Consider the following 27908-nt stretch of genomic DNA (forward strand, 5'->3'; position numbering starts at 1 on the left):
CGACTATCGCGCTTCCGGCTTGTATGCCCGAATAACTCAACCTACCCAACTTATCGCTCGCTTGCACGACTTCTCCACTCTGGGAGTGGTCCTATTAGTCATCTTATTCATTCACAAATTCTCGCCCTCCGCAACTCGCATCCCGCCAAGGCAGCATGATGCGTTGATGACTGGTTTCCATTGGTTGACCACGTCTACCTGGTACTACGAGCTGTTCACACCGTTGGCCCGTTCATAGTAGGGTTGTGCTCGGCTACTGCCGAAACCACTTACTCCTTCCCCACAACCACGATAACTCACCCGGAGTTTCTTTTTCCACAGGGGAAGTTTAACTTTCATACTCGGCCTTCTACAAGCGCTTTGATTACCTGTCAACATGCGCAAGACTCCACCAGGGTCGAGCGGGCAGTCACCACGGACCATGATACCTCCACCTAGCCCATTCGCAATGGCACATCCGGCTGCTCGCACGACTACTCTGACTGCACCGACAGTCCCACAGCTCGGTTCCAGGTCACCGGGATACTCCTCAAACTCGTACAGCCACTCAACTTCACCCAGCACTGCATCTGGAAGCCTCCCTGATCAGAATCATGATGGAGCTGGCTTAATGATATCCCCTACTCAGATATCGTCAGCGAACCTGAATGCTCAGAAACGTGCGTATAGGCAACGGCGAAAAGACCCTTCATGCGATGCTTGTCGAGAACGCAAAGTGAAGGTAAGTAATCACAGTGGGGAGAGCTCATATGTTCACGAGAAGCAAGTTTTGTCCGGCGATTTCTCAGTAATGGCAACTGGAAACGACCAAGTGAGACTGCGGAAAAGGTGACCAGGTACTGGCAGCTCAGATGACTATCTTTTACCTTAGTTACTTCGAATGAGCGTGCATTGAAATGCATCCGAGGCTCGTCGAGACGAAACACGCTTATGAGCAAGTTCGGAGCAGAAGGTCGAGCGTTCAGGTGGCATGTAGCTGACGACCACAACAGTGCGATGCAACGGAGACATCGGCTTGCTCGGAATGTTCGAGCCGTAACCATAGGTGCCAGTTCACGAAGGAGACCAACCGCCGGATGTCGTCGATCAAGTACGTAGTCGTGGACGACCACAGTTAGACGAAGGTCGCTGACTTGCATAGACAGGTCCAGGACCTCCAGAGTCAAATTGCCGAGTTAACACATATGAACTCTCAGCTACGAACCAAGGTCTCGGACAAGGACCCCTGGGATACCGAACGAACGGACACAAAGCGCAGGCTTTCCGAAGCACACGCTGGCACATTACCGGGACCACGCCAGGTATCCTTCTCAACCTTGAACAACTTCGAACACGTTCGTAGCAACATCCGAACGCATTCCAAAGGTGTTTTTCATACGCCGCATCAGACTCTCAGCAGCGCTGCAGTTTCGAATTGGTGCCCATCTGAAATACCAGCACGCGCAGACTTCGCGTACCTCGCCCGTTCTTACCTCGAGACAACACATGAGTGGTATCCCGCAGTCCATTGGCCTACGTTCCAACGTGAAGTGGACGAGGTTTATATGTCAAAAACATTCGAAGGCTGCTCCCGTGAATGGGTTGGGCTGTTCTTCGCGGTACTAGCTTGTGGCTCTTTGCAGACCGGGGCTGAGCATATGAGCTCTCTTACCACGGCGTCCAAAGGACAGGCAATGTATGAGACTGCAACTGCTGTTCTCCAACCCTGGCCGCAGGAATCATCAGTCACTTTTGCTCAAGCAGCACTCCTGCTGAGTATATACGCCACTGAAAGCAACATACGTTCCGTGGGCTCTATGTGGCTCGCTTCTGCAGCAAGGATGGCACAAGACCTAGAAATCTGCCCTGAAGTTGATTGCTGGCCCGTCGTCGATGGTGAGATCCGACGTAGGCTCTGGTGGTCCATCTATGTTCGTGATAGGTACGAGGTTTTCCTTCCGCGTTCCTCTGCCGTCCAATGCTAACGTCGATCAAGGATCATCTCTCTTGAAACAAGCAAGCCTATGATCATCAACGAGAGCGATTGCGAGATCTCTCTACCATCCTCTCTAGAAGACCGCTATATTCAACCCAACAGTTCTTTCCGCTCAATGGCAAAACCGGCTCACTTCACTGGCTTTGTGGCCAATATACACATCACACGCCTATACGCACCATTACACCAGGTCTTAAGATCGAGCGTCGTCCTGCCTCAGACTCTACAAAGCTTCGACGAAGAGCTTCGATTGAAACTGCTGGTCCTTCCCGAGGCCTACCAACCAGACTCTAGTGCGTTGTTCGACGTAACGGCGCTGCCTACGATCTTCTGCCTATTATCCGCTCGCTTCCATATGTACCGGCGCAACCTTACTCCTTTATCGGGCTCAACTGAGCGGGCTAATGCTTTGAAGCGTTGCGTCTCCGTATCTCAGGATACAGCAAAATACGTGTCAAGGGCTTTACATAATCCTCCCAAACAAGACTCGGGTAAAGGGTGGGAGGAGAGGGTGGCATCGATAGCGAGCAATACGGTGTGTTTGCACTTATGGCGATGCATCCTCGTGCTTTGCTTCCAGGGCGAGTACAAAGCTGCGCTGGTGTGCTTGCACCTTTCGAGGACTATCGGCAATGTGCGGAAGACCAACTTGGCATGTGGAAAGAACGTGGCGTTCTTTCTAGAGAGAATGTTTGATCGCGTACGCAGCGGTCAGGCAACCAGTCAACAACTCGAACAAGATGAGGAAATGATTGCGTATGTCAGTGCAGACGCTCAAAGCAGCCTTCAGCATTCATGGGTCTGGGTAGGCGACAATTTGACCTCTTCAAGCTCAACACAAGAGGCGGCCCCAACTGCCATCCGATCACCAGGCACAGACGAGCCAATGCGAGACGCGCTACCCTTACGAACACCATCTGGTTCACCGATGAACGGTGCTACAGAAGCAGACGACTGGGCTCAGGCTGAACAGATGATCAGGCAATTAATGGACGAGCACCTCCACCGATCCACGCAGCCACCAGCCTATTATCCTCCGCCGCATAATCCCGTCAAGCGAGTGCAATTAGCAACCGATGTACTTTCGCCACCGAAACCCACACCGAACCCAAGCCCTACACCGTCAGGAACAAGTCGTATCAGTATTGCGAATATAATATAAAGCAAGAAAGGATTTTGTAGATCAATCTACAGGGCACAAACAGTTTAATATGAACGCTTATGGAGGCAGGTGGGCCAATCACGACGGAGGAGATTTAGAACATCGGCCTTACGCATATCGCATGATACGACGACTGTATTTCCTCGTAGTACGGTAACTCAGTCGCCAAGCCCCAAGCGTGGTGCATCCGCTTTAGCCATCCAGACCCTCGGGTCGCCTTCTTGCCAGCGCCTTATACATAAGCAACAACACTTCCGCAGCTAATCTTTCGGTTTTACTCGAGCAAGCTACGCACATGTCGATCTTCCGACCAGCGAGATTCTAGCTATGCTGCCGTCGTCTTACGATTGCGCCCAAATCCTAGCGACTACTCATTGACAAGCCTCAGCGCTCTGCATTTCCATGGAGTTTACATACATTGGCGAACCAGCAATACTGAAAGGCGTAATACTTCTACCTCTGAGGGATCTACATGTATATGATCATGCAAGCAATTTTATGAGAATAGTTTTGTTCACCATAAAATGACACTCTATGCCGTGAACAACGCCATCACACAGCATATTCACACGACTCAGCACTAGTGACAACAGTTACCTACGAGGATCTTGAGGATCTCATTTCGGCGCACCTAGGTTCGCGCCGCGGCTTACCCGCAGCCTTATCTGTCAGCTGCGGGTAAGAAGCATCCAATCAGCGTCCGACAAGAAACCTTGGTTGTTGCCAGCACCGAGGTTGTGTATATATTGGAATAACTAAGGCTGACGCTATGCGTATTTTACGAACGCCTTACTGCAAAGACATACTCGTTAAGTAGGCGTACACCGCAATGGCTTAGCTTGTGCTCTTAAACTCCGGTGTGCATCTTCTCGGCTCTCACAGCTGTGGAAAGTGACTGCGGGGCGAACATCAACACGCCCGGGCAGATCGTACCTGGCACTACCCACTACATATACAGACCCCGCTGTTAGCTTCTAAGAGAGTGTTAGTCTACCTCCTAGCGTGAGGCGGTGCAAGAACTATTAGTCGCTAGGTAGACAAGCTTCACTGGTCAAATGCTTAGCGGAACGCGTGGTACCCCGCTATGACATGTGTCGCTCGAATGAGCACACTCGACGCGCAACCGTGTTCCTATTTACATGTCTCATACCCAGGTCAAACGGCTCATGCAGAGCAAACTGGTGAAGGGTTGGTTCAGGCGGTCTGGATGACGAGGGATCGGCATGTGCGTCGTGGAGCGTTGGCTGCGAGAGGGCCGCCCGACGTGTGTCGTATGCAAGTGGTGCTATGGTGGGGTAACATGGTGAGCTGGAACGCGGGCGGCGTGTTTACGCTGCATGCTAGGCACAGCAGGACCTGGTGGGGGATATAAGCTGCTGCTTCCGCGGCGGAATTGATCTTTTCAGGCTTCCTGCTCGTCGCTTCCTTCATTCTTCTTTCCAAAGTCTCTCCTCGTACCACCAAAACTACCCCAAGAAATCGCCGATATGGTTCACATCAATCGGGTCGCGACTCACAAGGAGATCTCTGAGGAGAAGGCTCAATTTGAAGCCATCGATGCTACTACCTCCATCAACCTGACTCCGGATGATGAGGCAGACGACTACACTGCTACGGTGTACGGTAGCAAGTATGCTGCTGAAGACCTCCCGAGACATGAGATGCCCGTGAGTGTTTCAACACCTGTAAAGCCGTTTGCAAACTAATCATGAGCAGGACCGGGAGATGCCTCCTCATGTGTAAGTACGACGCTGCTTAGAGTACCACTTCTCGAACGCGATACAGCTTTAGCAACGCAAGAACGCGCGACATGATTGCTGACTACATGCCAGCGCCTACCGTATGATCAAAGATGACCTCACGCTCGACGGCACCCCAACGCTGAACTTGGCTTCATTCGTAACAACCTACATGGTAAGATGTCCCGACTGCCGCCTACGCCACAAGCGCTAATTCATGCATAGGAAGAAGAGGCTGAGAAACTCATGGTGTATGTTCATTGTAGCTGCACTCCGCGATCATCCGAATAACCTTGTCTTACAGCGATGCCTTCTCCAAGAACTTCATCGATTACGAAGAGTACCCCGTCAGCGCCGATATTCAGAACCGTGCGTATACAATACAGCTCGTAAGCTTTGGAGATTTTCGCTGAACAACAAAAAGGATGTGTTTCGATGATCGCAAGGCTTTTCAACGCACCTTGTGATCCAGAAGCGAACACGATCGGTACATCTACTATTGGATCTTCAGAGGCTATCATGGTCAGTACATGGAGCGATTCGAATTTGGAGACTGTTGAGCTGACACGTTGTAGCTGGGAGTTTTGGCCCAAAAGAAGCTTTGGCAAAATAAGCGCAAAGCTGAGGGCAAGCCCTATGATAAGCCTAACATGATCATGAACTCGGCCGTACAGGTTTGCTGGGAGGTACGTATCCTATGGTCTTGCGACGACGTATACATCAGAAACCCAACGTACTGACTATGTGCAGAAAGCATGCCGATACTTCGACGTCGAGGAGCGATATGTGTACTGCACAACTGAACGCTACGTGATGGACCCCAAGGAATGCGTGGACCTCGTCGATGAGAACACCATTGGAATTTGTACTTGACCCAACATACACCTCACAACAATACACTAACCCCAATAGGCGCCATTCTAGGAACGACATACACCGGTGAATACGAAGACATAAAAGCCATCAATGACCTCCTTGTTGAACGCAACATTGATGTTGATATCCACGTCGATGCTGCATCTGGTGGTTTCGTTGCCCCCTTCGTTAACCCCGGTCTGCTCTGGGACTTCCGTCTTCCCAAAGTCACGTCCATCAACGTCTCCGGACACAAGTACGGACTCGTATACCCTGGTGTCGGTTGGGTTGTATGGCGCGACCCCAAGTACCTGCCCCAGGAACTCGTCTTCAACATCAACTACCTCGGTGCCGATCAGGCATCTTTTACCCTCAACTTCTCTCGCGGAGCTTCTCAGATCATCGGACAGTACTACCAACTTATCCGGCTGGGTAAGCGCGGATACAGGAAGATTATGCTGAACTTGACGCGCACTGCCGATTATCTAGCAGCGAACCTGGAAGCACTAGGCTTTATTATTATGAGCCAGAGGAGTGGCGCTGGTCTTCCGCTCGTTGCTTGCCGAATCGATGAAGACCTTGGAAAGCAGTACGACGAGTTCGCCATGTAAGTTTGCTTGAGACATTCTGCAGGGAAAGTAACTAATCATGTGCAGCGCTCATCAACTCCGCGGGCGCGGATGGGTTGTCCCAGCCTACACCATGGCGCCTCACTCCGAGAAGATGAAGATGCTGCGTGTAGTCGTACGCGAAGACTTCACCAAGTCTCGTTGTGACGCACTGCTCGCTGACTTCAAGCTTGCGCTACAGACGCTGGACAAGCTTGATGCGAAGAAGATTGAGGAGCACAGACAGCATGCATTCGCCATGCGTCGTCGCTCAACCATCGTCAGTCCCATCTATAAGAAGAAGACGACAGACCACTTCGACGACGACCACAGTCTGCAGGGCAAGACTGGCAAGACACATGCTGTCTGCTAAAAATGGAGAGTGTGCTTCCTCACAGGTCATATGAACTGGAAGAGTGGACAAGTTCCATAGTACATAGATACCACGAATGAATAAGTTATGATCATCATCTGAGAAGCTGTCGCATTCAACACGTCTCGAGCAGTCTTCGACCATTTAGCTCCATCATTTGATCTCTACCATGCCTGGAATCTCAATCAAAGACTCCTCGTCGTCACAGCATTACTCAATACTTGCATTGGAATTTCCTACCGTGCAAGCTCAATATCTGTATTCGCATTGGTTCCTGTGTCGTTTCACATCGCCTTGTGGTCAATCGCGTGCTCGATTGCAGTCGGAGGTGGTGCTGTGCTTAACTGCCGTAATCAGAATGAGTGCAGCCGGTTCGTTTGTCTTTCCCAAAAACATGTAGTGTTCCCGACGGCCACCTTGTCGACAATCGCAGCTTCGACTTTGGCGTCTCACTGACAGAGGGCGGTGTTGGTACAGGCGTGAGTGCGTCATGTAATTTTCGCCATTCTTCTTGAACTCGTTTTCTCTCATACTTGTCGCCTAGATTACGATAGAAACGTGCCTCCCGCTCGAGATGATTAAGATTAGGGTCACCTTTCGTGTCCTCGATCTCTAGGGTAGATATGAGCTGGTTGAACACACGACGCGTAGTGACTGAAGCTCGTATTGACCCAACTCTCGAGGTAGGTGATGCCCTATTCCACGCTTTTTCGAGCCGCACGACCCAATCCACATCTCTCTCGTCACCAGCAAAGACCATCACCCCGCTGTTGAAAACATCATCGCCACCACACGAAAGCATATCTGGTGTCACCGGTAGCACAAGGGCAAAGTTGATCTGAGCGCCGGTGTGATGTTGGAGACTTAGCAAGACTTTATCCTGGAATCCTTTCCTGCTTTCCGGATCGCTCTCATGAAGAACTTGCTTGTATTTGCGATGTCCCTCTCCTGTAGAATTCCTGGATATATAGTTGTTATATTGCCAAAAGTCTGAGTGGCTCGCGGCTTCTGCGTCATAGCTTGCGTAGTGACGTGGCATACTCGGAACTTCTAGTAACATATCGCTCGATGACCATGTAGCATCCTTGGGTTCTGAGCTCGAGAAGCACCAATCGTCCTGATTTGGTCTGATTCGCAACCTAATACTCCTATAGTCTTTGACTTGCTTGTCGCTCAAAGACTTTTGATGAGAGGTCAACCAATTCGATCCATGGACCCAAAGCCTATGAACGCGCAGATCTTTTGTAAAGCTGATGTTGACAAGAAATGTAAAGACCCCTCTTCCAGGGCTGATGCGTTGGTAATGGTTACCACTGTTCCAGCATTGTAGCAAGATTGCTAAGAGATGGTAAGGTCGATCGGAATAGGAGCATGGAAGGAGCCCGACCTTGTACGTAATATATCGTCTCTTCACATGAGTGAGGGGCATATTCATGCGCCACGAACCATTGAGTTTAGTAATATTACTTTCAAGACCGTGTCTACTGTGAAAGATGATTCCACCACAGTCCCGGAACGAATCTGGATCCGTCGCGAACAATCCATTGTGGGAAAACTCCAAGCGGCCTTCTTCAGGGTTAGACCCAGAACCCTGACCAATTCCCACTGACTGGGACCGCTGGTTCTCGCTGTTCTTGAAATGTCCAGGTGCAGGTCCCAGCAGAGCGCTCGAGTCGGCACTCTCATCCTTTTCAATCTGATCGTAGATCTCTGAAATAGTCTTGGGTACACAACTCCAGGCGAACAACGTTTGGTCGTTGTTGTCTTGCAAAATAGCCTCTTGCAAACGCGTGAATCTAAAGATGAGTGTACGAAGTCAGCATTTGTCTCACATGCAGTTCGTACAAGGAAATTACTAACGCGCCAGAACCCTCGCCATATTGCATTGCCATATTAACACCAAGTATGCCAAGCAAGCTGTATGCTCGGTCTTCAGTCCTCTTGGCTTTACGGCCAGCTGCCCAGGATAACCGTTGTGCAATGCTCTTGTCAAACATCCTTTTGGGAGAGCGTAGTGTTTCCTCGTCTATACCTGTGTCGAATGTGATGATAAGAATTGAATCCCTTTTCGATCCTATGCGCTGCCAGAAGACGTTGTAAAACCTGACGTCCGTTGGTGCAAGAAGTTCCTGTAGAGTCCACGCTCGAGACCACCATCTGCTACCCATCAAGTTCCCATTCTGTTGGTCAGATATGTCTGTAAGGTAAACATAGCAAACTTTGGAATTGGAGTACCATTGAAACATTGAGTTGATAGCTTCGGACAGCTCTGTGCTGTTCGTTTTGTCAATACAACATGTGTCAATCCAGACGTGATTCAGACCATCTCGTATCGACTGTTGACACGTGTATTCGATCTTCTGGAATCCCATCATATGGCGGCAGTTCTCTGGGTCCTGTATTTGCGCATGGGTGACCTCGTCTTCGTCCTGTAGCCATGTGTGTGACAGAATCGCATATGGAGGGATGTCGTCCCCATAGAAGGTTCGGAGTTGAAGCGTTCGAGAGTCGAGAAGCCGCATTGCCCTCACTGTGTTCAGCGGTTATCGACAGGGCAGCCGGAACGACTCGAGACGTGTCAGCAAGCAGGCTGAAGTAGACGCTGTAGCTCTGCAGCCGTGGCGCACATGCTACCCCACTTGAGCACATGACCTACGCAGCATTGCAACAGGGAAAAACGAGACTTTTTTATGCCCTGCAAGATTAGTTCGATAAAATCAGCCCAGCCCAGCCATCGTGGTACCTTTTGGAAGAATGTCCATGGTTCATAGCGACGCCATTAGCACGTCCTACGAACCTTATGCGACTGGTGCGCGAATGTTTGCGAACGAGAGACGCTTGGCGGATTAGAGAGCGCTCACATGTTCGAGTTGAGTTGAGTTGAGTCAAGAAGATGCCGATGTTGTAAATGAGATGGAAGCGTGGGCGATCAGAAGTCGCGTCGCGTCTCGCTACCCTCGTCCGGCGCATGCGTCGAGTTCAGCCACATTCAAGCGAGAAGGAACATTATGAGGGCTAGTTTGTTCGTTCTGAACTACACGCAACACTAGAAAGTAAACTTCGAGTATTCACTACCTGATTCGATGCGAATGACCAGATAAAACCGTAGCAGGAACCTTCTAATTACATTGGTGCAGGCTGAAACTCACAAATGGCTTTCTTCGTATTGCTGACAGCAGTTCGTATATAGCAGGTCTACACGACACGTATCACGATTGGGCGTCATGGAACCTCACGACATGCCTATTTGTCTATCGTGGTCAAATCTTCAGCCTGTATACAGACGTGTCATCACAGGTTGCACCATAAATTAGGAGGATACAGGGTATGGTTGAAGATCATCGTACCGTAGTACGTTGCGATTAAAGCGAGCCATAACGGCCATTACCATCGATCGTATCTAATACTCAGCATCTCCCATCAAGTCGTTCGAAACATACACAACCAAGCCTAAGCCTTGGTCTCGGCGTTCTCAACCCTGACGGGGCTGTGCTCAAGACCAGAGGCCTTCTCGTTGTCAATTTCGCCACGCTCAGCACGGCGAGTGCTGCTGTACTCAACCTTGGTCTTCCAGGCTGGAACGCCAGTCATGAACATCTCCTCCACATCCTCAAGAGTCTTTCCAGCTGTCTCGGGGAAGAGGAAGAAAGTGTGGACAGCCATGGCGAAGCAGAAGACACCGAAGATGATGTAGACGCGCCATTGGATGTTGACGAAGGCGGGTGGGACGAAGTAGGAAAGGGCGAAGTTGAAGATCCTAGAGTGGGGTTAGCTTTTGCTACGGTGCATGCTTTGTGAGTGATTGGGTACTTACCAGTTCGATGAGGTTGCGACGGCCACGGCCTTTCCACGGATGCGGAGAGGGAAGATCTCAGGGGGGTAGACCCAAGAGGCAGGACCCCAGGTAGGCGCGTAAGAGGCAACGAAAAGGTATGTGCAGGCAATGACAGCCCTCGCAGGTGCGCCGCCAATCTCCCAAGATTGCTCGGCAATGTTACCGAGACCACCCGGAGGAGCGGGCTTACCGTAGGAAGCCATAAGACCAGCGTTGGCGAACATCCAGGTCATCATGAGGATGGCACCGATGACGAACATAGGGCGGCGACCCCAACGGTCCATGAAGAGGAGAGCGGGAACGGTCATCAGGACGTTGATGACGTATTGGATGGAACTGGCGACAAGGTTGATGTTACCGGTGAGACCAGCCATACCGAAGACGTATGTGATGTAGTACTGTAGAGGTAAAGGTACCAGGTTAGTTAATGTTTCACATGCAGTTCGTACAGGCACAACTTACCATCATAACGTTCATGCCTGTCAGCTGAGACCAAACCTGGGTGAAGACACCAATGTGGAGACGGTTCAACATCTTAGGCTTGAAGAGCTCCATGAAGGATACATCAGCGTTCTGGCGCTCGAATTCGATCATCTGGCGAATCTCATCCAGCTCAAGCTTGACAAAGGGACTGTTGGGGTCACCCTTGCCGTGAACCAAAGTAAGAACAGCCTGAGTCTCCTCCCAACGGTCGTGTCGTGCGAGCCAACGAGGAGATTCCGGCAGGAATACGAGACCAATGGCAAGGATAACAGCGGGAATCATCTGTAGACCCCATGGGACACGGAAAGCCTTCTCGCCGTCCAGGAAGCTGCAGCCGTAGGAGATGTAGTACATGATGAGGATACCCTATATTGTAAAGTCAGTATATGTTCCATACTCAGTTCGTACAGTGACATCTCTTACCCATGTAATGGCCCATTGTTGCGATCCTACAACACGACCGCGGCGGGAAGGAGGAGCGAGTTCGGAGACGTAGACAGGAACCTGAGCGGAGCAGATACCGACAGACAGACCGTTGATGAAGCGACCGGCGATGAGCATGCCAATGTTTTGAGCGGCGCAAGAGATGATGGAACCAATGATCCAGATGGCACAACCGATTTGGATAGCCCTGCGACGACCGAGCTTATCCGTGAGGTAACCAGAGACGAGGGCACCGACGAAGGAGCCACCAGGCATGCTAAACTGAGTTAGTCTTTGCAAAGGTAGAATTCACTGATGAAGCGGGCTTACGCAGCAGTGATACCTCCCTGCACATCGGCAGTAGGACCAGAGCAGTCCTCTTCAGGACCTGTGAAAGGTGGGCCCAAAGGTCCCTGGTTGAAGTAGCAGCGGTATTGTTGAGTTGGCAGACTGTCAATGTTAGCATGATTCTCGATGGTAGTGGAGAGAGTCGACATACATGGCACTCATAGAACTGATGTCGAAACCAAACAGTCCACCGCCAATGACCGCAATGGCGGTGATGCCGTAGATGTTACCGATCTGGTAAACCATGGTGGTGTCTTGTCTTGCCAATCACCCTACAAATGGATATATTGGATGGACCCGAAGGCTGAACAGGCGTGGTTAAAGGAAAACAACCACGACGTCGGGGCACAAAAAGGGTTTATATGCCATGCTCCTCTCGGTGTGATACCAGGCGCGCAGCTCGGGTCAGGAGAACAACGTGGGAGCCCCGCAGCGGACCTTTCACTCTCCCAGGTAACGTCCATCCTCGTTCGACTTTCGGAAAACACACTGCTGTGCTTCCTGCCTTGGTATAGTCTCCGAAGAGAAACACGCTGATTGGTAGGAGGATGACATGGAGTCTTGCGGCGGAGCGAAGAAATGACAAGCCTGACACGATGGGGCCGCTTAGTGCTTGTCTTTGCGAGTCGAGTCGGGCGCGTTTGGGGGACAATTGATGCCGAGACGACGGGCAACGGGTTGGCAACAGGGCAAAGGAAGCCGTTTATTGCGCCACGGAAAGACGATACTGCGATCACCATGATGAGTTGCCGCTCGCGGGTTGGTCGTACCACAGCTAATGCTGATGGGTGACCACCATCTCAGATCTCGTCGAACCTGAGGCGTGACACTCCGCACTCCGCACAACAACTCGCTCCATTTTTCCTCCAGACTCCAGACACCCACACTTCTGCCCCCAATCTTGCACCCCAAGGGCACCCCATGAAGAAGAAATTTTCTCATTTGGTGGGCCCCTTTGGACTGTGCAATTCGCGCTCAAATGAGCACGGTGTGAGGTTTCCACTGTTGACGTCACGCACCGCGATTGAGAACGGCATGCGGCCACTCACCTTCCAAGCCGCTGACGTCGACCCGCTTTTCTCAATGCGACTTGCTGACGCTAGCATAGACGAGGTTTGCGCCTCCCGTCGAGTCAAAAGCTTAAGCTGGATGCCGAGTGCCGAGCAAGCCTGTGACCGTTAAGCTTCAACAAGTCGTCGGAGAGGGCGTGGCATGCTAGCCCGTGGTAAGGCGTTCCTCGACCCCTCAGCTGATCCAAACTTTTGTGTGCAATTAGCACATCACGATGCCGCGGTATCCTCCATCCAAGCGAATTGAGGCTCTAGGTGGGGCGTGACCGTCGCTATGGGGCGATTGGACCGATGCAGTTTATCGTGGTGTGCCCAGCGCTGCATGTGCCGAAGTTCTAGCGTGACATGTTGCATCGAATTACAATGCGGCGCGGCTCCGCCGACACGGAAAGCAAGACCCAACGGCCTTAACGCTTAATCGCGCTGAAGAGTGGGGTTGTCGCGTCCGTTGAAGAGAGGTGGGAGTGAGGAGAAGTTGAACGCGGAGAAGATGTTGGGGCAATAGCAGTTCGCGGGGTCGCTACCATCTCAGCTCGTTGGTCACAACGCGACATCGTCGAACACCCACCAACAGCGCCCCGAAGTCTTTAGTACTCCATTCTCCTCAATGTTGACGCGCAACACCACACAAGCAAAGCGGATGCATTTCCCGATGCGGCCTTCGTATGCTCGCCAACTAGCCAGCAGCCACCCGCATCGTCCCACACGCACCTGAGTAACCGGTTGTCGGAAGCGCCGTGGATCCGCCGTGGATCCGCCGTGGATCCGCCGTGCTGGATGCAACGCTCTTCTGCACTACATGTGACCGCTCGAGGATGTCGGGAAGTGGAGATACCCATGGACTGATACTATGGTCAATACATAGCGAGTCAAGAAATTGTCTTCTAGATGATTTGCTATACCGAGACACCACAACGTCCGAGAACGTTGTGGATGGAACAGTAGAACAAAGAACAATGGCTTGATATAACTACATGACGCGGACTTCTCTGCCAAGCGAGTATGTACTGTGCGCCGAATAGAGTACAGCGAGGAATAACATGGCACGACCGAGAATCTCCAGAGCTTAGCCCCAAACAAGCTTCTTCAAGGAATACTCAAACTGTTCGAGGTAGCCTGTAGTCTTTCTCGCATCCGTAAGGCTGATGATGTCCTTCTCTTCTACCTCCAATGTTCTGTCTTCGTCCCTTCCTCCTTTCTTCATATCATTGGCAATTCTCACGATTTCGTCGCATACTGACTTCACCACCTCGCCCTCATTCTCTGGAGTGTCGCCAGGAGATGACGGAACACTACTTCTCGGTGGTAACGCCTTGAACGCTAGGAATCGGCCCGCAGAATCCTGCTTCTGGTCCTTCTTAGCGTCATCCTTGCGCTGCTCGTCGTTGGCGGCCCCTGAATCTAAGGCTCTTGTGTTTCGTCGTACTAGCTCGCCTTGGGTGTCGGCTCGGTACCGTATGATGAGGCCAACATTCTTGTCTGCATCCGTGTGTCGTTGCGCTAATGTAGACGTAATGTAAACGCCGCGCATGAGACCCTGCACATTTTCAAGTGGAATGCGTTCAAACTCGCGTACCTTTTCTGTGCCCCAGTCGAGACGGCAGAAGTACAGGGCCTTCTCCGTCAGTAAGAGAACGGCTTCCTCAAACGTGGCAGTCTTGACTTGGTTAACAGCGGTGGGTACGCTCAAGGTCCATCCGTGTACCAGGTCCTCATCACGATCCTCGATTACAATACCAGCAGAACGCTCGATGGCTTGTTGCCGTACCTTGCGCACATCAATGAAATAATCCGAGCTCTTCATATCTGCTTCAAACTCTGCAAATATGGTATCGGTAGCGCGACCGAGGAGATAGTCAATGACGGCTTGAGCGAAGTAGTCATTTACAATGTTGTTGTAATATCTCGTGAGTGTCAGCCCAAAATCGGTAAGCGCACCGGTGATTTGTCGTTTTCGGGTGCGCGTAAAATCTCCTTTCAGCGCAGCGGTGCCAGCATACTGCCGAGAGATTGCGTCACCGTTGTCAGCCCAGAGAGTGTTGAACCACGAAGTGCTAGGGTCGTTCTGAAGGTCGATGTTGTAGCTACCCATTGATAACTGGGATTCAAGAGCGGTTCTAGCACACGCAGATTGGACGACGTTGGTGCGGTCCAAACAATCCATACAATTTGTGCGCAAGACACCGGCCTGCTTCCGTTGGACTTGATCATCTGAGATTTCCACCCAGCCAGAAGATGTCATGAAGGGTTCGATGGAGTCCATCAGTTTTGAGACGTTTTCAAAGCGCATGCCACGGCACACGTTGTGGAAGTCGAACCATTCGAAGCCCAGTTGCTTGCCCTTGCCATCGATCCCGCCGTTCTCATTGAGCGCCTTGGCATGCTGTTCGTAAAGTTCGCCAATTTTTGCCTCCGTACCGTGTTTGTCGATAAGCGAGTCACAGTAAATATCACCGTAGCGCGAAGACAGATCGAGGAAATGCTTCTTGAAAGCTTGAGCGTTTGTTTCAAAAGATCCCCAAGTAGAGACTTGAGGCTTGAGGCTGTAGGGTGATTGAGAGAAGAACAGGGGTATTGAACCGCGAATTTGCGTAAAGGAGAAGATCTTATCTTGCGTCGTGCTGAAGGTTGGTACGGACAGGATCTGTTCCGTTTCTACACTGTTCGCAGTGCATCCCTCGTCGTCTGTTCCTCGTCGCAGATAACGAAGACCAGCCCGCTTGATAGAACGTCGCGAGATGAGTGTCAACAAAAAGTCTTTACCGTCTGCAAGTGAAGCGTCCGGAGCAGGTGCTTCGCTACTGGCTTCTGTAGTGGATTGCGACTCCTCTTTTTGCTTCTCATGCCAGGACTGCAGCTGAATGTCGTCGGGGGTAGCACTCGGATCGACTACAAGGCTGCTCGACTGGCCATCCGCCGTCTTGATAGTGAATGGTCTCTGGCCAACAAAGCCTTGCATTACAGGGAGCACGAAAGAATGTTGACCAGCATCGATGAAGGGCGAGATGATGTGCTGGTTCCAGAAGAACAAAGGATCGAACTGCTTGAATAGCGCCACACTGGAACTGGGTTGCTGCTGGCCGATGCCGTGTGAGATGTCATAGTCGTAGGAGAAGAAGAAGTTACCCGATGAAAAGTACATTTTGGTGGTCTGTAGGATCTTGGGTAGGAGAGCTACAGTCGCAGCGTCCTTCTCGCCGCTCAGAGCCTTGGGTATCGCCTCTGGACTGACTGGTTCCGAAATGTCCTTGTCAGATGTTGGTATCGCATCTGGCTTCGATTCAGTCTTGGGTTGCTCTTCCTCTTTGGGCATTCCTGAGTCAACGTTCTGCGGCACATTCTTCGCGGCCAGGTTCTCCTCGGAGCTCAGCCCTTGCAGACGCCTGTTGTCAGCGTTCCAGCCCTTGCGCGAGAACCACTTGTCAGCGAATCTGCCGTATACACCTTTCCGTTGTATGACGTCTTCGGCGACACTTGTCTTCTGGGCCGCCGTCCCTTTTTGCCCGGTGACAGTGTCCTTCACCTCGCTGGGTGCAGATGAGGAATCTTCTACGATTGAGTCGGTTACACTGGGCGCACCATCTTCGCTCTCGCTATCTGTATCCTCGTCATCGAGCCCGGGTGCGCGGTTGCGACGCTTCAAGTGGTCCCGCGTGGCTACAATGGCCTTGTCGGCGTCGGCTTGTGAGGAGAGCGGGATGAGAGCGACATTGGTGATCTTGTAGATGGGCTTGCCGCGTATGAGCGCTACTTGTTCGCGGTCGGATATCGATATCAAAAAGTAGGAAGTAGCGACTTTGAGCAGTCCTGGTGGCGTGGTTAGCTGTGCACTGCACGTCGCAATGCGCAGGTGAGCGCGCGCATACCGACGATGCCATGCGCCTCCACGGACACGGGCGCAGTATCTTCTTCGCGCCTGTCCTTCAACAGGGGCCCGACGTTGCCTTTGTAATCGACCTTGATGGCCTGCTGCGTCGCCGGCGGATGGTTGCGGGGCGGGGACGGCTGGAGGACGAGCCCGTCGACGGCAGCGAAGATGAGCAGCTTGCGGACCAGGGATGGCATCTTATCAGCGGCGCTATGCGCTTCAAGGATTGACTGACTACAGAAAGAACATCGAGTTTCTTCTTAGTAGGCGCATAGAGACGCTTGGTGGGCTGGACCGGCATGACGTCGTGTCGCGCCGCGCTAATGTCAAGGTTTCTTACCCCACGCGTCTTCATCCACCCACGATCGCTACTTCTGCCATCACCACCTCTGTCCAAGCCGTGTCGCCGTCATGAGTCCACATCTACTATGTTATCATTCGAATCGTCGTAACAAAGCAATCTTGAACGTCGCTGTTTGTGACACGCAGAATATCATTCGAAAAGTGTCTAGCTCTTGAGACTACAGAAGCTGATCAGTGCATGAGCACACAATCATGCACTTGCACCAGCGTCAGAGAATGCTCTGGTCTCCCGCACTACCTAAAGGTACCTTGTTGGTTCTGGGTCATACCTCTCGATATCACGATACCTAACCATCCGCACATTTGCTCGCGCTCCACGTGAAAGAATGGAAGCGCATCTCGGATTTATGCAACGAGCTCATCGCGTATTTACATCGTTCTCGCACATAAATTCAACGTCCAAGCCCGAGGATTTATAAGAATGCGTGTAAGGCGAGCAGTGGAGTTTAGACGTTAGGTCTTGGCAGGGCGTTTCGAATGACTTCATGAGGACCAATGAGTCGGATTTAGTCAATTAAACCCGAATATACCTGCAAACTCCCTGGCGATGTACGGCGTTACTCCTCGTACAATTCCCCATTTGCTAATCACCACATCCTCAACTATACTCAATCCATCCATAACTTTACCCGCTGGACGCCTGAGGAATTTATTCATCCGGTGTTACTTTGTTGGCAGGATATATATTTGCCACTGTTCTACGTCGACCTGAGCATCACCAGAATCCATCCGGTCCACTTCAATTCATATCGAACATCTTAATACCCATCCTACAACGGTCCATAAGCTCCAGTCGAAAATGACATCTTACTCAGAGAAAGAGGTCGTGCTCATTACAGGTAACCAGCTCTTCAAAAAATATACACTAAGCCCCTCATCTTAATTACTTGTGTAGGCGCAACGAATGGTATTGGCCTGGACACGGCGATTTATATTGCGTCCGCCTCCCCAAACTATCATGTTATCATCGGCGCACGCAACCTTTCGAAGGGGGGGACTGTTTTGAAAGAATTGCAAGCCAAACCGGGCATCCAAGGCACCCTCTCTCTGGTACAACTTGACGCCAACGACGACACTTCTATCGAAGCGGCAGCCAAGAAAGTCGAGCAGGATTTCGGACATCTTGACGTCCTTATCAACAATGCTGGTGTTTGCCCAGAAAGAGATGAAACATGGCCCAACCGAGAGCTGATGCGCACGATTTTCGAGACCAACGTGTTTGGCGCAACACTTATTACCCAGGCTTTCATTCCTCTAATGAAGCATTCATCCAACCCACGCATCATCAACGTAAGCTCCAGCCTCGGCAGCATTGGCGCAATCTCAGACCACAGCGGCTCTTACTCTGGTGTGAAATATTCTGGATATCGCATGAGCAAAGCTGCACTGAATATGTTGACAGCATACCAGTACTATCAGCTCAAGCCGGACGGTTTCAAAGTCTGGACCTACTGTCCTGGCTTTGTAGTAACGGATCTGGGCGGCGATAGAGAACAGAGAGTAGAGAACGGCGTCGAAAGCTCAGAGACAAGCGCAAAGGGGCTATTGGAAATCGTGCAGGGTGAAAGAGATGCTGAAGTGGGTGGCTTCATTGCCAAGTATGGACAAAAGCATGATTGGTAGTGGCAGCCAGTATATCCTGGTACGACCAATTGTAGAATTCAATTCGGAACACAGATTTTGGTGCCCATGGATTCTGTTATTCGACTACTCTGCACTGTTCCTCTTCGATGCTGTTGACAATCCAAGACATGTGGTAGCTCCTTTCTTTACAGGGTGTTACCCCGCTTTTCTCCTAACAGCTCCGTCGCCATCATCGCTTCCGCCATCAAACTACCGCTTATTCGTTCTAAAATCACCTTCCATCGAAACGGTGCACAAATATAAAGCGATGCATATCCGACACTACCATTCGGTGATTTCTGCACCTTCTAAATTGAGAACTTTCGAAGCGTGTACACTCATCCCACGTGGCACGATTAACCAATCGCGAGCTATTGTGAGCGCACGCGACGGGCTAGCGTGAATCGGATGCATGGCGGGAACGACTTCAACGTCTGAGCTCTAGTGCGAGGCATCGCGGGCTGAACAGCATGGGTAGGATGGCGTATAAAGGCCGAGCCTTGTTACTCGCAGCCTTTGTGTGTATCTTGAGTGTCTTCATCTTGTACACGGACTTTGCTTACAAAAGAACGAGCAATATGATGGGCCCTTTGGTATGCATCAAGGACGAAGACCCGAAACGAGCAACTGCTGACAAGAACAGACTTCCGCGAGCATCATGCTCTTTGCTCGTATGTTTACTACTTACCAGAAGCTTCTCAAAGCTAATTACATTCAGAAAGCGCATTGGCTTCAAAGTCCGATATTCGCTTCAACCACATCCAGGTTATCGGAACACACAACTCCTACCATCGTGAGGTCTCACTTGCCGAGCGACCTGTATTCGAGAAGTATGTTCCGTCCCCAGAAGATTACTACTATTCGCACGCGGAGCTCGACAATCAACTGGAATACCAATCCGTGCGCTCTTTGGAACTCGACCTACACTCAGATGAGAAGGGCGGCCTATACTATCCTCCCGTAATATGGACACTTTCAAACTTGACCAATGCAAGCACACCTTACAACGGGGATGTGCTGAAGAAGCCGGGCATCAAGGCAAGTTGTGTCCGTACGAAATGCATGTGAGACGTACACTGACTTCGTATTTTTGAATCTGCAGGTTTTCCACGTCACAGATTTTGACCCTGACTCTGTCTGCCACACCTTCGTTGACTGCCTCAAGCAGTTGAAGAGCTGGTCGGATGCGAATCCCAGACACGTACCCATTACCATCGATTTAGAGCTAAAGACAGATGCGCCAGCATGTCAATTAGGCGGTGCCTGTCCTGGTGAAGCGACAAACTGGACGCTTCCACGCCTCTTGAACGTCGACGCGGAAATTCTCTCTGTTTTCCCCAAGGAACAGCTCATCCGCCCCGACGACGTGCGTAAGAATGGCCTCACCCTCGAACAGTCTGTCTTGCAGCATGGGTGGCCGAAGCTAAAGGACGTGCGCGGTCGGCTGATGTTCTTCTTCGACAACGATCCGAAGCCCACTGATCCCAATTCGCCTCGTGAGCTCTACCTTACTGGTGCACGATCACTTCAGAACCGTACCGTCTTCACCAACGCACTCGAAGGCTCACCCGATGCTGCATTCATCAAGCACAACGAACCGCGTGGGAGTGACACCGCTGAGATCCAGCGTCTTGTGAAGAAGGGATACCTGATCCGAACTCGTGCTGACGTGCCTCTCGATACCATCCTGAACCGCACTACGGAGATGCGGGAAAGTGCTTTCGAGAGCGGTGCGCAGATCGTCAGTACCGATTTCCCAGCGTGGGGCATGAGCAGTCGATGGGGCTGGGACTATGTGGCCAGGCTTCCTGGAGGATTAGCTGCAAGGTGTAACCCGGTGACTGCACCAGAAGGATGCAAGGATAAAGATCTTGAGTAGATGAAGCGAGTGAGGTGATACATGTTGAACTAGGACCTGCCACATTCTCTTCTCGTTGGTCTCCGCCGCGTGCTGCTAGGCTGAAGAAGAGGGCGTTGGACTTTGTGATGGTATAGCCGCCGTAGTCGTCAACCTCAGCTGTTTACTTCACAGTCAAGAACACCCAAAGTCTCGACAACACATCTGTCCATTAATCTATCCACCCCATTCCGCCCAACGCGGCCTTAATCCTATATATCTCCCATACTCAGAAAAACCAAAGGATTTCAAACATACACACCTGGTATCAAACGCAAAAGACACGTGTATATTCCCCAAAGACAAGAAAACACTCCATCCATATGCATAAGAAAACCAGTATGGACAAGGAAAGTAACGAACATGAAGCAGTATTACAAAGCGAAAGTTGTATAGGGAATTTGGTATCACAGAAAGCCCTCTTGAAATACCGCCCGTTGTAAATCGTGAAAAAGAACGCCACGCTTGCTCGCAGTACAAAAGCACAAAATCGATAGTAGTGACGAGATGGCGGATGCGTGTTGTGTGTTGCTGCGTTCTGTTGGTGCAGTCCTTCCTCTCTCCCTCTCATGTTTGTGGCTTAGTACCTCAGCTTACCCAGAAGACTGAAGCAATATGCGCACTCCCTCTCACTCTTCATTTGTATCATGAAGACTCTTGCTCTTGCACCCAAGACACCACCAGTCTTGCCTACACCACCCACCTCACCGTCTTCATTCATGTGGTCTTCCCATACGCTAACAGCAATACCACTTCGTGCGACACGCTCAAAGCATGTCTCGGACAAAGTGACGTCAAGCAATGTCTCGCCATGTTTCTTGCCGGTGAGCAGAATGCGTCGCTCCTGTGTGTGGTCTCTTGTGCCAGGTGCGCGCTGTCGTGGGTTAATGGGTGACGATGGCTCGCTTGGGTTGGGTGAGGGCAGCATGATTGTTAGCCGTGCGCTGCCCATGTCGCGCCATTTCTTAAGTGATTCTCGCTCGTAAAGCCTGCATTTGGTGTTTGTAATGCCAGCTGGTGCACCAGGCGCTCGCATTCCATCGCCCGTAGGTGTAGTTGCGCCCGAGCCAGGTCGAGAGTTGGAGCCGTTATCGAACGAGGAACCTGTACTACGAGATCCGAGGGTCGAGTTGCGGATGCTGAAGACGCCGCTCTTGCCGAACGAAAAGCGACCCAATGCCGAGCGGAGGGCAGAATTCATAGTGCCAACGGACGATTCAGTGGCTGCAGAGATGGAAGCAGCACGTGTGCTTGACTTGCGGTAGCTGCTTCTCCTTCCCAACGTGCCACCTAGCCAACCAGAAGACTCAGCGCTTGTCCTAGCTGCGTTCTGGCGGTCCATTGCCTCGGCCCAGCTAGATTGTCCGTAAGGGCCGCGGGCGTTCTGAAGAGCTATGTAGGTCGGGTTGTTGATGCGGGATTGGTTGATCATGGCATATAGTTGCGAGCACTCAGCTGCGTTGCGACTTCTCAACATGATGTTGTTGCCAGCTTTAATGCGCGACTCTGCGGTAGGTGGAGAGCGAATGGAGATATCAATGGCCGTCGATTTGCGCAAGGGCACCAGAGGGGTAAGCTCAACCGCAATTAGGGGAGCACCTCCCTCGGGAGTGATGATCTCGTCGCCGTCGGCCAGGAAAGGCTTAGAATGGTTGATCGAGATCTCGTAGACCTCGATCTTGCCTGGCGTAACGACGATGCTACATTCGTCTGGATGCAAACTATCCCATCGGCCATTATCAGACCAGGCGAAGATAGATGCGATGGTCTTTGAAGCCTTGCCGGAACCCTGCGGAACAGCTCTGTATGGCGTGTTCGACGCGGATTGCGATGGGGTGATAGTGCCGTTGGGAAGAGTGTAGATTGATGCGGGAGGTGAGACTTTGGGGAACTTTTTAGTCTCATCTTCAACCTTCTCGGTTTTCTCTACCTTCTCTGCGGGGGCAGGACGGCTGGTTTCTCTGCCAGTGGTGTATGTACGCCCAGGATACCCGCGTGGCCCAAGGTATCCGATTGGCATGAGCGGCATGGGAACGTCGTCATCCAGTTCATCTTCTGACGACTCCGAGGTAAGGCTTTCTTCGTCTTCCTCGCCCACCTCATCCTCAGAGGGAGATTCTTCCTCACTTTCGCTTGACTCCTCTGTGCAGGTAGAAGGCTCATACTCATGCTTCAAGGGTGATGATGATCGCCTCTTGTTCTTGAAGCCAGGTAGTGTTGGGGTGAATACAGGCGTTTTGGTTCCCTTGAGGGTTACAGGGGTTGCGGGACTAGAAGATCGGTGTGGTGGTGTTGGCGGTGGCTCCTCGACCTCTGTTTTGGGCTCTACAATATCTTCGACAATTATATCGTGTCTCTTTCCATGCATCTTCGGTGGTGCAGAGGCTGAAGCCTCCCGAACACTGTCTTCTTCATCTTCTGCATCTTGTGTTGGTGTTGATGGACGGCTTGACTTCCTTTGTCTTGGGATGCTCGGTAATTCCAGCGAGGGAACGGAGGACACTCGCCTATGTGCTTGTGGACGCTGTGGAGAGGGAGGCGAGCCAGGTGGTGAGATCTCTGAGTCTTTGACAGTGCTCTTGTCCTCTTCAGAACTGTAAGATTCGTCGGACTCGTCGGAATCATCTACTTGAGAGGATGGCATCCAGACACTGTAGCTCTTTTGGGGACGCTTCTTAGTAGACTTCCGACGTGGCTTAGTCTCTTGGACCGGCGATTTAGTCTTCTCTGGCTCTGCCGGATCTTCGAGCGTGATCTGGCGAGACGGCCGTGCTGAGTGTGGGGAAAGAGTGGGGTTCTTAGATAATCTCTTCGCCCTTGTTCGTTTCAAGCTCGAAGGTGACCCGGTGCCTTCCGCTCGTACTGCCTCGTCAAGACCGCGAGGCGTCCTGTCAGGATCGTTGAAGAGCTGATAGGCGGTCTGCATAGCATCTATGGGCGTATGGGGCTCTGAATCATATGCATTGATATGAGAGCCATCACCACTGGGTGGAGTGATAGGCGATATGGTACGAGACTGGTTACGCCTATCGGGGGTGTCGTAGTGCCATACTTTTGATACTTCAGTATGTTGCTCGCCAATAGGGATGTCAATCTCATGCGGGCTTGGTGTCCTGCTTTTCTGTGGGAGTGTAGATTGGGTTGCGGCTGAAAGGAGGGAAGACGATCCGTGGCTGCTGGCCGGCCTTTGCGCATTGTTGGATGTAGCCTGGTTTTTCCTGACTTCTTCGATTGGAGGTGGGATGGGATTGAGACCGAGCATTTGCACCCACTCGAAACCAGCCTGTTCATCCTCGGATATCAAGGACATGACTTCACTCCATTCTGATCCATCATTTTGTTTCCCACGAACCATGACGATTATTTCGCCTTGCAGATCGCCATTTCGTGCGGAGGCGTTACTGAGCTGGACAGGTGGTAGGAGTAACCAACGTCCTGTCGGGTCCACTTCGCAGAACAGTATGTCACCTCCGACTCCTGTGCCTGGTGCATTGTCGCGGAGCAGGAGCTCAACGCGACAACTCATTTCCTGACCACTCGAGTGGAACAGGTGGAGATCGAAATGATCTCTGGCTCGCACGCAACGCGTGGAATCAACCCGGACGCCCGCAAGGGGGGCGAGGCTTCGGGGATCACGGGCGCGAGTGGGATCAACGCTAGCCGCAGCCTCGTCTTCGAGGCGGGCTTGTTCGTCGTTCGACCGCTTGCGTGCTGCCGCAACTAGATCCTGGAAGATCTTTGAGATTTGCTCTACTCGGTCGGAGGGTTTCAAGTGGTTGATACCCTTCGTTGATGTTAGCATTGCATTAACATGGACAGGTTACCTCAACATACCTTCAAACTCTTGGAGAGATACTTGAGTCGCACTAGCGGGCGCTTGAGCATATAGGCGACGTCGACACGCTCGCCATCGCTGTTGACTACGTATCCTTCAGCGTTTCGCGGCATGCCTTCGTCCCATGGCGCGCCGTCTTCTGGTCCATTGACGACCTTCGCGGGCTTGAAAGGATCGTCATCTGCTGGTGCAAGACTGATTACAACGTCTTGGAAGCCAAGGCGCCACGCGGAGATATAGTCGGAGTACACCCGCTGCGCGCTCTGAGCCCAGGAGACAAGCGCATCGGAGTCTTCCTTAGGAACGCGCTTGTGCAAGTTCTTGAGTCGCTCTAGACAGACACCCATGTCAACGATTGGCTTGGTTACTTCACTTGGATCTGACTTGGAAGAGCGAGAGAACAGGCCAGCTGCGATGGCGGATTCGGACTTGGAAAGGACGCAGCTGAGAAGGACAGGAATAACACCATCGACCAAGGTGCGGAGCTCCCGCATATATTTCTCTTCATCAGCAGTAAGCTCCTTCATTATGTCGTCAATAGTGGCAGTAGCTAGGCGACTCCTGTTAGTACGAATACTCCGGGCAGAGACGATACTCTTGGACTTTGAGCTTGCCTTGGGCATGGAAAGTACGGATATGAGATCCGCATGGCTGGCAAGCTTCCTGCGACGGGTACTCTGGCGGCTAATAATAGTCGAGGTTTCCGGGTTCAAGTACGAGCCTACTTCTGATGCAGGTGCTCCGGGAACGGTGCTTGCTTCCTCAGAGATGGTTGTAATGGTATCAGAAGCTGGCGCTTGCGATGAGTGCGCTGACCGCGACGAAGCAATGGTTGAAAGGCGCTTGCCAGTGGAAGGGAACATACGTGGACCTAGAATTTGTCGTGGTCGCAAAGGCATAGGCATGGCATCAGGTACAGGCATATCGACAGATGAAGAAGGCGCAGAGGAAGCAGCGTCCAAATCAGTAACGTCATCCTTGGGTATATCATCGATCGAGGTAGATTCACGGAGAGGAGAGGACATGGATCGACCCTTGGTGGGCGAATACTGGCCGCGCTTTGCGCCACGGCGCTTGAGTGAGGGCGTTGGGGTGACGGATACTTCACTCTCCTGGTCCTGGGTTGTCGTCTCAGTCGTGGCATCTGAAACGACGGTAGACGGAGCCTCATCAAGATTTTGGGTGTTGATGGTCATCTCGCGGCTCGAACGTCTTCTACGCCTTCTGCTACCACCACCACTACCACTGCTGCGACGGCGGAGCTTCTCGACGGGTTCGTCCCGTGTCGTCTCAGTGGACGCACTGACTTCTGATTGCTCAGCCTTATAAGGCAGGTCGAGAGATGAGACTGATTCTTTTGACTGGCGCCTTCGTGGTGACTTCTTGGTAGGCTCATCTTGCGTTGTCTTGGTAGAGGTAGTAACCTCTGACCCTTCGACCGTAGCGGGCAGATCGAGAGACGATACAGACTCCTTGGACTTGCGTCTGCGGCGCGAGCGCGTCTTCTTGACGGGAATCTCGGATGTTACGTCGGTGGATAGTGTGACTTCGGATCTGCTGGCCTTGGAGGCGGATTCTGGACTTGATATAGATTCCTTGGACTTGCGTCTGCGTCGGGGCTTGGGTTCTGCCAAGGGGTCGGGCGTGCTGCTGAGCCAGGCTTCTAAGCGGCTTCCCGGTGGTTTCGTGGAAGTGGTCGTCTCTTGGGCTGCTGGAATGATCAATGGTGTAGCAGCTTCCTCTTGGGTCCTGGGGTAGGACCTGCGACTCTTCTTCCGTGAGGGTTTTGGCGCCGGCTTGGTGCTCTCGTCTTCTGTGCGAGCACCATTGCTTCTCGGACGGCGCCGGCGCCGTCTCTCTCGCAATTCATCGTCTCGTGGCGAAGTGATTCGGCTCTCGCTAATAGACGGGGCTGAGCTCTCTGCGTACTCGACTGTGACGACATTGCGGGGGTCGTCACTCTGTACTGAGCCGGATCTTCGTCCTGTTCCTCGTGTCCATGGTGTGAAGGGCATGAGATCCTCTGCCGACATGGATGCCCGTGGTGATGTCCGCGCGCGTCGTCTGCTGCGCCTGACTCTCACAAGCTCCGACTTGTCCTTCTCGGGCTGAGGCGAGGTAGAACCTGACGGCGCTTCGTCACTCTTCGCACTCTTCGCACCCTTGCCGCTTCCTGCCCCGCTACTCGTCGGGCGAGGATCGTTCTCTGAGCTCGACGGTTTTGATGGTCGGCGGGGCTTCGGCTGGGCTTTCACCTGTCCTGTGCTCTTGCCTATGTACTCGGCGAAGGGCAGCAGAGGGTTCGATTGAGGCGTGACAGGAGCCAAAGGCTTGAGCTCAGGGCTCGGGGGCTTCTTGGGGATGATGCGTGAGGGGCGCACCCAGGCGTTTGGGATTGTCTTCGGCAGGGGGCGACCAGCGGCATCCTTTGGTGGTGATTGTTTGGCGCGCCAGTGCGAATCACTGATGACGCGCTTCTTGGGCGCTGTTGCCGTGAGCAGGTCCTCGTCGAGTTCATTGTGGGGAACGGGGGTCTTCTTTGCGCTGCCCGGGCGCTCTGGACTGGCGCCGACCGACTTCCCTCGCTCGTGAACAGGTTTCCAGTTGGGTTTGTCGTCGTGGGGCTTCGTCTTTGGCGTCGTCAGCGGCTTGGGCGAGGCTGCAGGCTTGGTCGAAGTCTCGGGAGCGGATGCGCCGGCGTCGTCTTTGCTCGCGGCGTCGGGGTCGACGTCCTGCTGCCAGCGCTTTATCTTGTCGCGCACGTTGGCGGGCTTGTTGATGCCAATGGCCTTGGCAAAGTCCTTGCCGTCCATGGCTGCTTGTTTGTCCGTCGCGCCCATCTTCTTGCCCGGCGTGCCATTTCTCTTCTGTCCAGCCGTATTTTCAGGGTCACTGGGCCGGGGGGAAGCGGGCATCGAGTCCCAGTGTCATTGGAGCTGCGGGCAGGCGTCGCGGGGGACGGAGTGGTTGTCGGTGCGCGGATCCGAGGGTGTTGGTGTTTTGGTGTTTTGGTGTTCTGTGTCGTCGAGGCTGACGGGCCGTTTCCAGAGCTACGCCGGAGCTGCCTCTGCGTGCGTAGAGGCGGCGGCAGAGGGGCGAGGAGGGGCGCGCAACAATGCAGACAGCGAGTGTATAGGTGAGTGATGGTGGTGATGACGGTGGTGAAAGCTGTCACCCCATCAGAGGGGATGGTTGAGCGTAGCGCAGACTGAGCGAACTGCTAGAGGGACGGTGTGATGTTTGATGACCCAATAATGGATGCGGGCCGCCAGTAAAACCGGGCTGGCCAAGTGTGCAGCACGTCCCAGTCGGCGGCGACAAGCAATGCGATAAGCCGATGGTGCTTGTGCCTTCAGCATAAACTTCCTATGCAGCCTCTTGGTCTAGACGACGTCGAGTCCGAGCCTCTCCAGCCTCTTGTTTACATGCCGGCTGAGACACTGCTATCTCG

At 52.4% G+C, this 27908-nt stretch overlaps 8 protein-coding genes across 8 annotated transcripts; 4 read left to right on the forward strand and 4 right to left on the reverse strand.

Moving 5' to 3' along the window:
- Positions 1 to 376: 376 nt before the first annotated feature.
- Positions 377 to 3137, forward strand: J4E82_000830 (uncharacterized protein; the record flags this gene model as incomplete). Its single annotated transcript, XM_051727150.1, has 4 exons — positions 377 to 721; positions 993 to 1090; positions 1142 to 1921; positions 1976 to 3137. 4 exons carry the CDS (start codon positions 377 to 379, stop codon positions 3135 to 3137), a joined length of 2385 nt encoding a protein of 794 aa, XP_051592957.1.
- Positions 3138 to 4624: 1487 nt separating this feature from the next.
- Positions 4625 to 6712, forward strand: J4E82_000831 (uncharacterized protein; the record flags this gene model as incomplete). Its single annotated transcript, XM_051727151.1, has 10 exons — positions 4625 to 4804; positions 4854 to 4876; positions 4970 to 5051; positions 5102 to 5127; positions 5181 to 5245; positions 5301 to 5398; positions 5452 to 5562; positions 5627 to 5741; positions 5789 to 6338; positions 6388 to 6712. The coding sequence occupies 10 exons, from the start codon at positions 4625 to 4627 to the stop codon at positions 6710 to 6712; spliced, it is 1575 nt and encodes a 524-aa protein (XP_051592958.1).
- Positions 6713 to 8050: 1338 nt separating this feature from the next.
- On the reverse strand, positions 8051 to 8709 carry J4E82_000832 (uncharacterized protein; the record flags this gene model as incomplete). Its single annotated transcript, XM_051727152.1, has 3 exons — positions 8051 to 8099; positions 8323 to 8508; positions 8573 to 8709. The coding sequence occupies 3 exons, from the start codon at positions 8707 to 8709 to the stop codon at positions 8051 to 8053; spliced, it is 372 nt and encodes a 123-aa protein (XP_051592959.1).
- A 1453-nt stretch (positions 8710 to 10162) lies between these two features.
- J4E82_000833 (uncharacterized protein) lies at positions 10163 to 12047 on the reverse strand (the record flags this gene model as incomplete). Its single annotated transcript, XM_051727153.1, has 6 exons — positions 10163 to 10469; positions 10527 to 10945; positions 11010 to 11396; positions 11454 to 11730; positions 11784 to 11903; positions 11953 to 12047. The coding sequence occupies 6 exons, from the start codon at positions 12045 to 12047 to the stop codon at positions 10163 to 10165; spliced, it is 1605 nt and encodes a 534-aa protein (XP_051592960.1).
- Positions 12048 to 13937: 1890 nt separating this feature from the next.
- On the reverse strand, positions 13938 to 16936 carry J4E82_000834 (uncharacterized protein; the record flags this gene model as incomplete). The annotated part of the gene is made up of 2 exons (XM_051727154.1): positions 13938 to 16678; positions 16738 to 16936. 2 exons carry the CDS (start codon positions 16934 to 16936, stop codon positions 13938 to 13940), a joined length of 2940 nt encoding a protein of 979 aa, XP_051592961.1.
- Positions 16937 to 17901: 965 nt separating this feature from the next.
- On the forward strand, positions 17902 to 18725 carry J4E82_000835 (uncharacterized protein; the record flags this gene model as incomplete). Its single annotated transcript, XM_051727155.1, has 2 exons — positions 17902 to 17941; positions 17998 to 18725. 2 exons carry the CDS (start codon positions 17902 to 17904, stop codon positions 18723 to 18725), a joined length of 768 nt encoding a protein of 255 aa, XP_051592962.1.
- A 578-nt stretch (positions 18726 to 19303) lies between these two features.
- J4E82_000836 (uncharacterized protein) lies at positions 19304 to 20604 on the forward strand (the record flags this gene model as incomplete). The annotated part of the gene is made up of 4 exons (XM_051727156.1): positions 19304 to 19318; positions 19369 to 19396; positions 19444 to 19763; positions 19828 to 20604. The coding sequence occupies 4 exons, from the start codon at positions 19304 to 19306 to the stop codon at positions 20602 to 20604; spliced, it is 1140 nt and encodes a 379-aa protein (XP_051592963.1).
- Positions 20605 to 21202: 598 nt separating this feature from the next.
- J4E82_000837 (uncharacterized protein) lies at positions 21203 to 27372 on the reverse strand (the record flags this gene model as incomplete). The annotated part of the gene is made up of 2 exons (XM_051727157.1): positions 21203 to 24406; positions 24457 to 27372. 2 exons carry the CDS (start codon positions 27370 to 27372, stop codon positions 21203 to 21205), a joined length of 6120 nt encoding a protein of 2039 aa, XP_051592964.1.
- Positions 27373 to 27908: the final 536 nt, after the last annotated feature.

Source organism: Alternaria postmessia, assembly GCF_024291825.1.
Source record: "Alternaria postmessia strain BMP 2775 chromosome Unknown scaffold_3, whole genome shotgun sequence".
NCBI classification, from domain to species: domain Eukaryota; kingdom Fungi; phylum Ascomycota; class Dothideomycetes; order Pleosporales; family Pleosporaceae; genus Alternaria; species Alternaria postmessia.